The 13,710-nt window shown below is 40.8% G+C and overlaps 2 protein-coding genes across 2 annotated transcripts; both read right to left on the bottom strand.

The window, feature by feature from the left end:
* Nucleotides 1-1,058: 1,058 nt before the first annotated feature.
* LOC136473027 (NADH dehydrogenase [ubiquinone] iron-sulfur protein 5-B-like) lies at nucleotides 1,059-2,832 on the bottom strand. The gene is made up of 2 exons (XM_066470727.1): nucleotides 2,555-2,832; nucleotides 1,059-1,436 (listed from the first exon to the last, which is right to left on the bottom strand). The coding sequence occupies exons 1-2, from the start codon at nucleotides 2,702-2,704 to the stop codon at nucleotides 1,326-1,328; spliced, it is 261 nt and encodes an 86-aa protein (XP_066326824.1). The 5' UTR covers nucleotides 2,705-2,832; the 3' UTR covers nucleotides 1,059-1,325.
* A 1,270-nt stretch (nucleotides 2,833-4,102) lies between these two features.
* Nucleotides 4,103-12,318, bottom strand: LOC136473026 (peroxisomal ATPase PEX1-like). Its single transcript, XM_066470726.1, has 18 exons — nucleotides 11,994-12,318; nucleotides 11,384-11,557; nucleotides 11,159-11,258; nucleotides 9,596-10,048; nucleotides 8,767-9,411; nucleotides 8,559-8,650; nucleotides 8,331-8,404; nucleotides 8,016-8,238; nucleotides 7,770-7,863; nucleotides 7,527-7,681; nucleotides 7,061-7,291; nucleotides 6,728-6,928; nucleotides 6,089-6,214; nucleotides 5,912-5,973; nucleotides 5,593-5,710; nucleotides 4,950-5,234; nucleotides 4,735-4,815; nucleotides 4,103-4,615 (listed from the first exon to the last, which is right to left on the bottom strand). Exons 1-17 carry the CDS (start codon nucleotides 12,204-12,206, stop codon nucleotides 4,777-4,779), a joined length of 3,285 nt encoding a protein of 1,094 aa, XP_066326823.1. The 5' UTR covers nucleotides 12,207-12,318; the 3' UTR covers nucleotides 4,103-4,615; nucleotides 4,735-4,776.
* Between the last annotated feature and the right edge of the window lie 1,392 nt (nucleotides 12,319-13,710).

The following is a 13,710-nucleotide window of genomic DNA, read 5'->3' as shown; positions in this document are numbered from 1 at the left end:
CACTAAAAGCTAGATGCTAGATAAAAGATCGTGTATCATAATTGGATAGGAAACTAATGCATGAAAATAATAAAATACTACGTCAAGGATGCTAATCATGTTGGGAAAATTTCTTTGATGATCTCCACCTCTTTAGAATTAGTACTGATGTATTTTGTTGGCTTCATTTTCTCCTCTTTTCTACGCAATAATACAACACCTCTATAAAATATCTTTGATGACAGTACAACAGTTATAAATTTCTCCATGTCCACAATATATTTATCATTACAAATAATAGTCCTAAATTTAAGACCAGAGGATATTAACGAATTATCAACTGCTATATTTGTCTCTATGAATCTTAAGGAGCTATGGACTCATCACCTACTCCACGGTGGCTGCTTATTTGACGTGCCATGTCAAATCTATTCGTTAAACGAAGGGGTATGAACCTGCGGTGAACCAGTTAAAAAGTTTAGGAACCCAAAAATATAATTTGAAAGTTGATGGACCTGGATGACACACCACCAAAAGTTAATGAATAAAAAAATACAGTTTGAAAATTAATGGACCTATATGACACACCATCAAAAATTAATGGACCAAAAGATACAGTTTGAAAGTTAATGGACCTAGATGACTAACCACCAAAAGTTAATAGATCTACGGTACATTTAACTCTATTTTATATGACATCATTCTTTCGAAACCACAACACATTTCTTGATAACCATGAAATGACATCTCAGCCCTTGTTTAGTTCCACCCCAACTTCCAACCTGACATCTCAGCCCTTGTTTAGTTCCACCCCAACTTCCAAAAAGTTGCTACAGTACCTGTCACATCGAATGTTTGCGGCCCGTGCATAGAGCATTAAATGTAGACGAAAAGAAAAACTAATTACATAGTTTGGTGGGAAATTGCGAGACGAACATTTTGAGCCTAATTAGTCCATGTTTGAATACTATTTACCAAATAAAAACGAATGTGCTACAGTAATCCCAAAATCCAAATTCCTACCACTAAACGAGGTGACTAGAAAAGTCATCGGTTGGGTGTGCAAAACAGCCAGCAGAAGCACAAAATGCTCCTCTTCCAATACTACAAGGAAAGTCAAGACACAACACATCGGACATCCCTGTTCACGTGCAGTATCGAAAACAAGAAGGAACTTCATGACCATGACTATTTACTTAAAGTCTTGATATTGAAGTCGTGGCAAAAAAAAAAAAAAATCTGTGTAGTCCAACAGCTGGAGATTATTGCCTTGGCCTTAGCATCACAGCCGAACCAAAGATGAGTTAACAGAAAACAACACCACACAGAGAAAATAGACAGGGAGACTAATGGTGTGCTGCGACAGCATGGGCACCCTCAGCTTCCTCCTTGGCCTTGCGAGCAGCAGCTCTAATCTGACGTTGCTCTTCCTTGTAGATCCTGTTCCTGCGCTGGAACTGCAGAAGAATCACAAAGCCTGAGTCAATATTCTCCCATCGGTTCATTTAATATCAATGACAAGATGGAAAGCTCCTCATGACTATTTAAACCCAACACAATATAAACAAGAAATATAGAGTTCATACAAGCGTTACATATTTCAATGGCTTCTTTTGGTCTGTGAAATCAGGGCTTCAGGGGTCTATCCTTTTAAACCAAAACAGGAAAAAAGTAACATGACAGCAGGATGCCATTGGACGTGTTGAGAAATAAGTATTCCCTCAGTTCCAAATTGTAAGTCATTTTGACTTTTCTAGGTACACAGATTTTGCTATGGACCTATATACACGCTATGCCTAGACTCTGAAAAGCAAAAAATGACTTAACAATTTGGAACGGAGGGAGAATACATATGATTTGTGATTTCTACATCTGAACCTTTTCATATCCTAGTCACATTCTCGAACCGAAGGTTTGGGAATTATCTAGCTATCCAATCAGCTGAAGCAAGAGGCTGAAACGACCATAATTACCAGTGCATGAACATAGAGAAAGGACTCTAAGTAATCCACTTAGATACCTGAACCAGGACAATGTCACTTGTGGAAACTACAGTAAATAGTAATGCAGAGTCTTCCTATCAGAACTTTTATACAATTTATTTAATTTTATCCCCCAACTTGCTTGGGACTAAAAGTCTTTGTTGTTGTTGTTGTTGTTGTTGTTGTATCAATGAGACTATGACACAAGAGCTGCTAGCATAAAACCATCACCCAAACTTGTCCTGATCAATCCAAAGGCCTGACTACTTCCATGGATCACAAATGCAGTACCATAGTCGCTACAACGGGCATGAACTAAACCCTCCAAAACGGATTATCATCAGTTCGTCACCAAATTCCGCTAAAAAATTTGGAGGAAAACACCGCATCCATTCCTCCATACTACCAGTGACCGAGACGATGACAACAGCGGCCGGAGACCGAAAATTGACGCATGGCAAAGAAGGGAAGCCAAGAGCGCGGCAGATCTAGGCAGCCGAACACACACGGCTAAGACGAGGGGAGATTGGTGGGGATCTGAGGCTAGGGTCCCGACGGGCGGGCGGGCGAGCAGACGGGGGTTGATAGCTCACCTCCTTGGAGTGGTGGAGGCACTCGAGGTAGTCCTCGCGGAGGAGGCCGCAGTCGGAGGGCTGGCGGCAGCGGCTCATGCACTCGCTGAACTCCAGCCAGAAGTCGTAGCAGCGGCCCTTGTTTCCGTTGATGCCCCAGCCGGACGCCATCGTCGCCCTCCTCTTCCTGGCTGATCTCTCCCGGTAGGGGGTCTCCCTCCCTTTGGCTGCTGGTCCTCTTTCTCTCTCCACGCCGGTCGCGGTCGGCTCGGCTCGGCTCGCCTGCGTCCCTCACCCAGTCACCCTCTCTGCCTGACTCCCTCCTTGGACGGATGGTCCTATGACAATGCTGGCCCACCAATTCAGGCTGTTCGCGGGCAATGTATTTTCGTTGGGCTCCAAATCTACTGCCCAGTCGGCCCACCATCTACTAACGGAGAAGAGAGCGCAGTGCGTGTTTACTGTTAAGCGCCGGGATTGATCTCAAAAAAATGTCAAGCGCCGGGATTTTTATTTTTATTTTATAAATTTCGTTTTTTGCAAAAATATTTTTTGATAAAAACACTCAAAAGTAAAAAACTATAAAACTATACTACTGTCGAAGATTGAAGCAGTGGGAAAGACATACTGGTTGAGCCAACGAAATATTGGTTACTGCCGGTTGAATTGGCGGAATCTTCTTTTCTGCTAGCTCTAAACATTATATCAATTAATCTAATACAGATATGACTTCAAAAAAAAAGTTGTAAACTAAAATATTATAGATCTCTTGGGTGTGTACAGTATTTGTATAAACATTATCCCTATATGAGGTTACATGAAAAAGTTATGAGTTTTCTAAAATATTTTGCACTAATTAGTACTCCCTCCGTTCTAAATTATAATTCGTTTGACTTTTTTGATCCCATGTTTGACCGCTCGTCTTATTCAAAAAAATTGTGCAAACATAATCAAATTTAAGTCATTCTTGAAGAAATTTTGTTAATAAAGCAAGCCACAACAAAAGAAGTGATATTTTGCACAAATTTTTCAATAAGACGAGTTATCAAACTTGGGGCCAAAAAGGTCAAACAAATTATAATTTGGAACGGAGTTAGTAGATAAATCGAGACAATTTATTCACACCTTTACATAGCACATCTTCAAAAAAATAACTTTTCTACATAGTTAGACATGAAGATAAAATTTATGTAAGAATTATATTTAACGATGAAATCTATAAATCTTTAGTACATAATAATTTTCATTTAAAGCCATCTTGGTACCAAAATAAAATATAATGTTTAGATCTACAAATATAGATTTGAATATTGTATCAATCTTTTAGGTATTGAAACGACCTCAAACAAAAGTCATAAATTACAAAGTTATAGTTCTCTTCTTTCTGTAAAATTGTCATATAAATTTTATCTTCATCCCCATTCATATAAAAGTTATGATTTATTTTTAAAAATGAGCTGGCAGAAAAAGGAAATTCCGCCAAATCCACGGGTGCTATGATAAACTATATTCGGCAGATCTAAGTGGCTCCAGTATCACCAAAAAAACAAATGGTGCTTATTCGGTATGTAGCCAAAGGTTTCAGGGGCACGCAGCCCAGCCGTACAAACCAAATGGTGCTTATTCAGCAAGCTAAGTGGCACCAGTATCACCACAAATCACACTCATTGCCCACGTAACCAAATCAACACCCTCTCCTTGCAAACCCTAGCTTATCCCCTGGCTAGAGGCCCCCACCGAGCAGGCGAGCACATCTATGATCTATCTAAGACGACTGTTGCACGTTAAGAAGCGGATCGTTCATCATAACATTAATTACAGAACAGCCGAGGATTACCGTGTTTTCTCTTCGAATTTCTATTCCTACTATTCACCACCGTACAAAATTTGTGACAAGTGCTATGAAACCCTGATTGCAGCCCCTTCGACCACCTGCAGGTCCCTCCAATGGCCCAGGCCCATCCAAGTATACTAACACAAGTGACCCTTTGTAAGGTTTCTTTGTACATTTTGCTTCTCTTCGAATGAGTGCACATGGCATGACTTGATAAGTACACCAGTTAGCAGCCTTCATGTGGGCCACTGGTCAGATAATAATAACCAGATTAGTGTCTGATGTATAATGAAAAGTAGTTCATCGAAATGCTCAGCAAATTCAAATTTCTGAGAACTGATGGAGACCATAAAGAGTGCTGCCTTACTGTCCAATTTTTGCAGCACATCAATATTGCCCAAGGAAAGGCTCAAGCTAGTGTGACCTTTTTGCCTTTGGACTCTCTTGCCTGCACCGAATTCTTCCAGTAATTATTCGATGAATCTCATCATGTAGCAAAAAATACTAACCAGATACTGGAACTTTTCAACGAAAACATCATGGTTTGACTTTTGAGGATTTAAAAATGAGAATGAGGTGCACCTTTGTCGAAATAGACTTCCTGGATGACACGAATTCACCAAACTCTCTATCATACCGCTTCTTCTCGTCTGCTGGTGTGGAAGGTCTAGCCTTCCTAGTGACAGACATGAGAAGTTCTTTGCTGATGCATGGTTCTCTTTCTGGGACACCGTTCTCCTGGTTGTCCAAAAGTTCATGAACTGCTGCTAATCCAGCATCCGTTAGAATAGCAGCCAGATCAGCACCAGTAAATCCTTCAGTTAGAGAAGCAACATCTTCAAGACTGGCATCACTTGCCAGCGAAACCTGAAGACATTAGAAAAGAAGCAAGCATTGACAACATTAATGACAATGACAATAACACTCTCGTAGTCTCGTGAATTCATACGGATTCACAATATGCATAATGTATTAACCTTCTCAGCTTAAAACCATTCACAAAATTGAACAAGATTACAAATGAGATCCCAATCAAGAGAGGCTGAAAAGTGGGCAAGACAAAAGGTAGCACTGTTCTAAAGATGCAAGATAACAAAGAAAGCACATAATGCCTGGAAATTTTGGTGAAATTAGATATTATGATGTGAAATCTCTCAATCATGACAGTCAACACAGGAAAATGTCACAGAAGCAACAGCAACCATTTTCCAGAAAGAAGGCTCACCGTCCTAGAATGCACCTTCAGAATTTCTAAACGTTCATCCCATCGAGGGAAATCACAAAAGACTAGACGATCAAACCTTCCAGGCCGCAAGAGCGCAGCATCAATTAGCTGTGGCTTGCTGTGCAAAACAATAAGCAATCCCATCAAAAGACGCAACACAAAATAATTAAATAAACAAGCTACTTAGTCACAATTTCCCTAAGATTAGCCCAAAAAATATCTTCACGGCATTTTCATCTCTCTGTAAAAGTACAGAATAAAAGAGCTCGAGACTAGGACTGCAGAAACTATAACAGTTGTCATGCTTTGCACAGCTAACCTCGTAGCTGCAAATACAAATACTCCAGTCAAGGTTTCCACACCATCCAGTTCCGTCAAGAACTGCATACAAACGAAAAATGCACACTTAGATTGTTCTTTTGTTTTCTGGAAATAACAATTAAGATAAGACAATTTATCATTATAGCAGCAAGGAGAGTATGAGACAGTTGCTTACCTGATTAACTACACGATCAGAAACTCCAGCACTATGGGTTCCTCGTTGGGGTGCAATGGAGTCAAATTCATCAAAGAATAATAGGCAAGGTGCTGCTGCAACGGCCTTTGCAAAAAAGTCGCGAACCTGGAATTGGTTTACTAACATTACAAACGAGATGATCTAAGTGTCTTCTGTAATTCTGATCAACACCTGTACTCGTAACTGGAGAACAGGGTTGAGTAAAAAAGATACAAGGAAATATCCTAAATCTTCAAATATCTTTAGCTTGAGATGGTTTGGACATGTGCAACGGAGACCTCCAGATGCACCGGTGCGTAGTGGAATCCTAAGTCAGGATAGTAACGTGAAGAGGGGCAGAGGAAGACCGAAGTTGACTTGGGTAGAGGCAATAAAAGGAGACTTGAAAGGATGGAATATACCCAAAGACTTAGCCTTAGATAGGAGTGCTTGGAAGACAGCTATTCACGTGCCTGAACCTTGATTGCTTCTGTTGGGTTTCAACTCTAGCCTACCCCAACTTGTTTGGGACTTAAAGGCTTTGTTGTTGTTGTTGTTGCTTCAAATATCTTTAGCATAAGAAAAAGGGAAAAGGCATAAACGTTTGTGTAATGCTCAAAGGAATGAAAAGTTCCTTACAGATTGCTCAGATGAACCAATATACTTATTCAATAGCTCTGGACCCTTGACTGAAATGAATCGCAAAGAACAAGCAGCAGCTGCAGCTCTCACAATGTGAGTTTTACCACATCCAGGTGGTCCATACAAGAGAATGTTTGACCGCAACCGCACAGGTGCCTTGGTAAAGATATTTGGGTATTTTGATGGCAGTTCAAGAGTCTACAAGAAGGAACACAAATATAAGTAGGAACATCTACACCCTTAAAAGGTGCCTAAAAATATTTAGTTTTTTTCCATGAGAGTGTTGATGAAACCAACACCCTTAAAACAAGAAAGCAAGAAAATGTGCACCTCTTTAATCATAGTTACTGCTTCATTTAGCCCTCCAACATCCTCCCAACCACCATCTTTATCATCAGGAGCATATTTCCTAAGATCACGCATGGCGACTGGAAGGAAGCCATGCATTGCTTTAGAGAAATCTTCCATCAGCAAAGTTCGTTTCAGAGACTTGTGAGAAGCATTAGAAGGCAGAAGAAAGCGATAAGCAGCAGCATGCACAGCCCTATCAACCAAAATTTCCTGCGACACAATAGCATACATATAAGATGAATACCTTTTTCTCACCTCAATCCATGCAAAAGAATATTTGTCTGCTACTGTGAATATTTGTGACTTTGGTTCATAATCATAACTACCTAAGAAACACGTTTTTTCCTTATTTTTGCTTGTTGAAAGAATTGGTCCATAATTATGATCACAAAAAATACGATTAAGTTGGTTATAAAGACCATTGTATGATAAGAGTTAGAATTACCAAGTCATATGCATCATAACCTTCACATTTTGATGCTATCTCTGATAGAACTTCCTCAGAACACAGTAACTCATGCTCCTCAACTTGATGTTGCAATAGTGCTTTGCGCTCAGGGACTGCAAGAGCAGGAAGCTCAATATGGAAATCAAATCTCCCTGCAGGGTAAAAATGTGTTTTTATTAGTATACTTGAAGTCACTGACTCAACCAGCACACTTTAAAGAAAATTAGAAAAAGAAGTAACCAGAAGAGGTTAAGTCTTGAGGAAGACTCTGAAGTGATTGAACTGAAGCCATAAACGCGATAGGTCCATACCCGCATGTATTTTGAATCTTATCCTAGAAAGCAGTCATGCCATTAAAAATAAATAAATAACTACTCACAGGGAAAAGGATAACATGGTAAAATAGTTGTAACAACCATAATCAACACTTATTCTTAACAAATTTCAACAATGTGAATAAAGAAAAGTGTAATGACATATCTTTACCTTGTACTCATCCATAATGTCAGACAAATATCTCACAAGAGAATCAGAAGAACTGAACGACTGAGACACTTGAGGATGTGAAGAGACTGAAATTACACCGTCCAGATCATCAAATATGATGATCGAAGGTGAATGAAGCAGTGCTTCGGACATTCTGTCTTCAATTTCTTGCATTGTCTCCTTAGCCTTGCCAAGTGCAAGTTTGGAACAATCTACGTATATTCTGTTCTTCAAAAAATAGATGATATCATTAAATTGCAATGTTCTTCCTTTCAGAATAAGAAATGCGCAGAAAGATTGTAAAAAGTGTTTTACATGTGTGCCAAGATATCTTTATGGTCTTCAAAATATTTTGCAGAAGCCCTGGTCAAAGCGGTTTTGCCAGAACCCTGAAACAGGAATAAAGCCAAAAAAAATTGTAAATAACAAAACGAAAACCCTACAGTCAAGTATAATTTAACATTATAAATTATGATATCCCACGTGAAAACAGAGAACACCTCATAATCACAAGTTTCACAAAAGAAACTGGATGTTACTTACTCGAGGTCCATAGACAAGAACATGTCCAGGAAAGGGGAACTTTATTCTGTTAAATAACCTTAGGCTAGTTGCAGATAAGAGCACAGATAACCCTTCAGAAAGGAAAGGATCCAGAAAATAAAGTCAGTCAACAGTAAGAAAGGCACCATCCAGAAAAACAAACAGATGCAGAAAGGAATTATTTGCCTATCTGGTTAAAAATTATTACTTTTTGTCACATCTGACATTGCATTCTCCATCCAGCCTAAAGAAGATCGGGTCAGCTTGAAACCATCACTGGAGCCACTGTCCACTAGGGAATCAAAAGATACAGGCTCATCCAGCTCCAACTTCCCGAAATGCAGTTCAAGATCATCGGAATTGCCGGTTGGAACACTCCAAGCAGTCTCAACATTAAGTTGTGAATTGTTGAAACTAGAATTTTCAGAAGTAAGCGTTAGTAGGTATAAAAATTCAACTCCTTTGGTACCTTCTCTATCTGTCGCTTCTAAATGGAGTAAAGTATTGGTTGGCAAAACTATTGAATTCATCTCGGTACGGCTAGCATGCAAGCTCATTTCTTTAAGGTGTCCAATAAGCCAATGCTTAATAAAAAAAATCTGCTTTGACACTGATTCAGAAATGCTCTCAATATCTGCACCTTGAAGATTTTCGCTTTCACTGTAACGAGCTTTCTGGAAGAAATCACCATTTTCTGAAGGAATCCTGGTTATCCTCGAAGTGTCCGCTTCCGGACTGACTAATTTACTGCTATCATGGGCATCTTTCACACGCATCTTGAACTGTAAAGGAGATATTGTCACTAGAGGTGCATCCTCCTTGATGTTGGCTGAATATGTCTTAATATATACCCCTAGGATCAGTAAACACACTTTAGTATTGTACAGTAAACAGCAGACAAGATTCAACAGTACACTGACAAAAAAGTTGCTGGGAAATGCTTTCTCCTCAATCAAAATTCAAAGTCTATATAAGAATTCAGAGACTATATAAGTTAGCTGTTTCAAGGTGAAGGGAAGAAAGACCTGCGTACTCACATGAATGTACATCAGCACTTATGAAGTGACGAATAGAGTAGGGAAGCATAACATGCCCTTTTGCAACAGAGTCTGAAAGTAAGATATAAACAATGGCTTCATGGGCCCTTTCTTTAGTTACTGAAATTCCCTTTTTTGGTCCAACTTCTTTGCCTTTTAGAGCTAGTCCTTTCTTTGACGATTTAGGTGAAACAGTGACTAATTGGAGATTGCCAACCGAAATACTTGCAGCTGTATCAGGATGAATTAGCACAGCATAGCTGACAACCACACCTATCTCAACACCTTTGTATTTGAATGTATGTGCATACTTTCTATCAGCTGCTTGAATACGCAGAAGTGCCTTTGTTTTGACTTGTTCTTTCAGTGCACTTTGCTTTTGCAGATCCTGAGAAGGCTTCTCTTTTCTTTTTTTGGGTGCAACAGCAACTTCAGTGCCTGGTACAAGTTGAACTAAAAGAAAGAAAAATACAGTGGATCCTTAGCAATAGATAAACTTAACAAGTTAAAAAAGGAACATTATTGAACAGATTATCTACTATGAAATTAATAACATTACATGCTATTATATAGAAGGGACGTTGGAACAACTAATACAATGCCACAGTTTTTTTAAAGAAAATCTTTAGCATTTCTTCATAAGGTGTACATTAGTTACAGTAATACTCATCAGACAATATATACTCGTGAATGTATCAAAATTGATACCGATACTTCAAATTCTGAAACATTTTTTTTCTCAAAAGCGCAGGAGAGCTGCGCTTCATTATATTAAGAAGAAAAAGTTTAAATTCTGAAACATTTTATTAGAAGGAATAGGATGCAATTTTGTCGCCAAAAAAAATGTAATTAAGCTGGAATTTTCAAATATATATCTAAGTTTGGAAAATGTAGCTGCTACATACTAGTAAGATATGTTAGACTACATATAACATGTTTGGCTGAAGTTAACATAAACCTTAAAGACCATAATTCCATTAGGCACCCAGCATGAATTATGATGTAGATGGGTATCCCCAAGTTAGGTGCCATAGGTAATTAGTCTTAGGATATTGTGGAATCCATAAAGCAGCTATTGAAGTGCTTGAACCGTGACTTGGGGCTCTTGGTGGGTTTCAACTCTAGCCTACCCTAACTTTCTTGGGACTGAAAGGCTATGTTGTTGTTGTTGTTGTTGTTGTTGTATATTGTGGGATCCATAATCACCTAGTGCCAAATTCCAAAGTAAAGGGAAAAATGGACAAGAATATGGATAGCACAAATTTGTTTACAGGTGAATCAGGAATGACTTCTGGAAGCTTAAATCAGAAGGTAAAGAGTTATAGTGTTTGGTGAGGTACACAACAGTTGCTTTCTACCATGATTACAGCATAATTACTTTTTAACAAGTGTCAGTAACCAATTTCAAAACGAATTCACACAAACTTAATGTTCATATAGAAAGATGAACAAATATATCACCTTTGAGCTGTATTATATGTAAAAGGATATTGAAAAGAACATAAACTAATAGTTGTAACACAAGTTGTATAAGTTAGCACAATAATGCAGAAAAAAATATACCAACTGTCTTCTCAGGGAAAGATGACACGACAACGAACTTCACAATATTATGTCCATCCAACCACAATGGGAATTTCATGCCCTCATAAACGATGCCGACCTGATTTCAAAAAATAAATAAATATATTTATGTACCAAAAAAATTAAAAAGGTAGCAGGATGGAATTACTACACTACGCAAGAATAACAGACATATTGAAGGAAAAAAGAGAAAGCAAAGAACACCTGCTTCAAGATTGTTTCTTCAGCCAAATCAGCACGGCTCTCCAGTATCTCCCAGTCATCCTCGCTGTAGGGTTCAATACTGACCGAGTCAGCTTTGGCCAGAGAGCGAGCTACGCTAAACTGTGCTGTTGTTCCGTCAGGCAGCGAGATGCATTCTGCCAACTCTTGTGCAACCTGCAAGACAGACCATTGATATAAAAATATTGCAAATATCTGGTGTGCTTTTGCTGCATAATGTACACCCACAGGAGGGGGTGTTTGAGGTAACCAAACTGAGGACAAGCAAGAGAGGGTCGGTCGTCACAGTTCCACATGCAGAGATATCGAAAACAATACAAAACCGACAAGGAAATATGAAAGAGCTTGAGGGTTTTGATCCCGTGCAAGGCCAAATTCTCACGTCAAACTGTGAAGACCACAGCGTCACCCTGTCGACACTCCACTACCAAATTCACTCCACGCGACATCGGCTCATCGCTGTATCGAGCAAGTCACAAGCTTAATTCCCAATTTCCGACAGCAGCATCGATTGACGAATGATTCTGGAAACTCCCGCACACAGGGACTCCGAGTGACAAAAGGTACAGCGGGTGTGGTTCAGTCCACTCACCTCGATGGCGCGGGATCGGGACGCGGCGCCGGACCAGGCGAGGGACCAGCGCGCGCCGGCGGGGCCGCGAAGTTCGAGCGCGAGGACGGGCGGGAGGTCGCCGGTGGCGGAGGTGCGCTCCAGGGCGTGGATGAGGTGGAGCGGGAGCGCGGCGAAGCAGCTCCGGGCGCCGCCCACCACGTGAACCTCCACCTCCAGCCCGCCGCCGCTCATGGCTGCTAACTGCCTGCCTGACGCCTCCCCGCCCCCGCCCTTCCTTCGTTATAGAAGTAGCTGTTGTTCTGCCTCTCGCTCTCCCTTCGCTTGGCTTCTCTCCCCGATTGATGCTCTCTGCCTCTCTATTCGGTCAAACAAAAGTCAACTAGACTTGAGGTGAATAAAAACAGTTCATGTGATTTGTATGGTGTGAAGATTAATTTAGGGTAAGAAACATGATGTCCGTAATTAAGCTCCAATCATAATATGAACAACTTCACTAGCTCTAATTAACTATCAAGGTAAAATTGTCTACTAATGATCCTAGAAAATAAACGGTACTGAAACGGGTGCAGTAGATCCTCTATTTTTTTATAATTTGATTAGACGATATTGTAGATCAAGCTCCGACATTTGTTGTTGGATTATACCCCAGTGGTGAGTGATATATAATCTATCAAAATTTAATCTTGACAAATGAGAGAATTTCTGGAACAGCACTTCTCAGATGATTACGATTTACTATATAGATACAGTAAAAACGCTTCGAATCACACCAATCGATTTTCACATGTATTGATGTGGTAAAGCGTCTTGAAACTTCAGTCACCCTAACCAAATACCGGTTTTCAAACTGCTGCCCAGTCCCGGTAGAAAATTTTGGACCACGAAGCCTGGGGTTCAAATGTTCAATGCCAATTGAAAAACTTTGTGCAGGCTGTATGATATTATGAATTTCACTATTACTGTGTGTCGGTGTCCCTAATCCCAGATGATGATGCAAAGAGGCATAAGGTTTATACTGATTCGGGCAATGAGTGCCCTACGTCCAGTCTGAGAGATCGATCTTGTATTCCTTACACCTAAATGCTCATAGTAGGGTGTTACAAGCAGGGCGAGAGAGGGAGCTAGTCCCAGGTCTCTGCGTGAAGCGGTGTGGATTGCTTGAGAAGTTGATCTCAGGCAGCGGGGAAGCGTGCGCGTTACAGAGTGTCGAGCGTGTGTTCGTCTATCTCGTGAACTCGTCTATGCCTGAGTGTGTGCGAGCGTGAGAGTAAGTCTGTCCTCCCTCCTCTAGAAACGGCCCCGGTCTCTCCCTTTTATAGTTGAAAGGGGGACAGGGATGATACATGTGTTAGCTACGTGGCGTCGTGCGAACAGAGGCGGCATGTCCGAGCCCTGTAGCCTGTCACTATGGTGGCATGGTCGATGGAGTGGTCCTGCCCTTGAAGTGCTGGAGCAACGCGCCGGTCACATCCGATCCTGTGCGATGTGAGAGTTCTAGTGATAGCTCGACGCAGGGCCTGGCGGGCGACGTGCCGGTCGCTGTATGTTGACCGCGTAAAGAGCCGAGGCTCAGTTGGTGCCGAGGCCGAGCCATCGTGGAGGGCTCGACGGGCGCGAATCCCAAGGTTGCCGAGACCCTGAAGTGGATTGCCGAGGCTTGGAGGGAGCAGTTGGTCCTGTACACTGATTCCGAGGCTATAGTGACCCGGACTTGACTCCCCACGTCGCGTTGTTC

The sequence above is a fragment of the Miscanthus floridulus genome, chromosome 8 (genome assembly GCF_019320115.1).
Source record: "Miscanthus floridulus cultivar M001 chromosome 8, ASM1932011v1, whole genome shotgun sequence".
Classification (NCBI taxonomy): Eukaryota; Viridiplantae; Streptophyta; class Magnoliopsida; order Poales; family Poaceae; genus Miscanthus; species Miscanthus floridulus.
The sequence above is the reverse complement of the archived record's forward strand: the minus strand, read 5'-3'. Positions and strand labels throughout refer to the sequence as shown.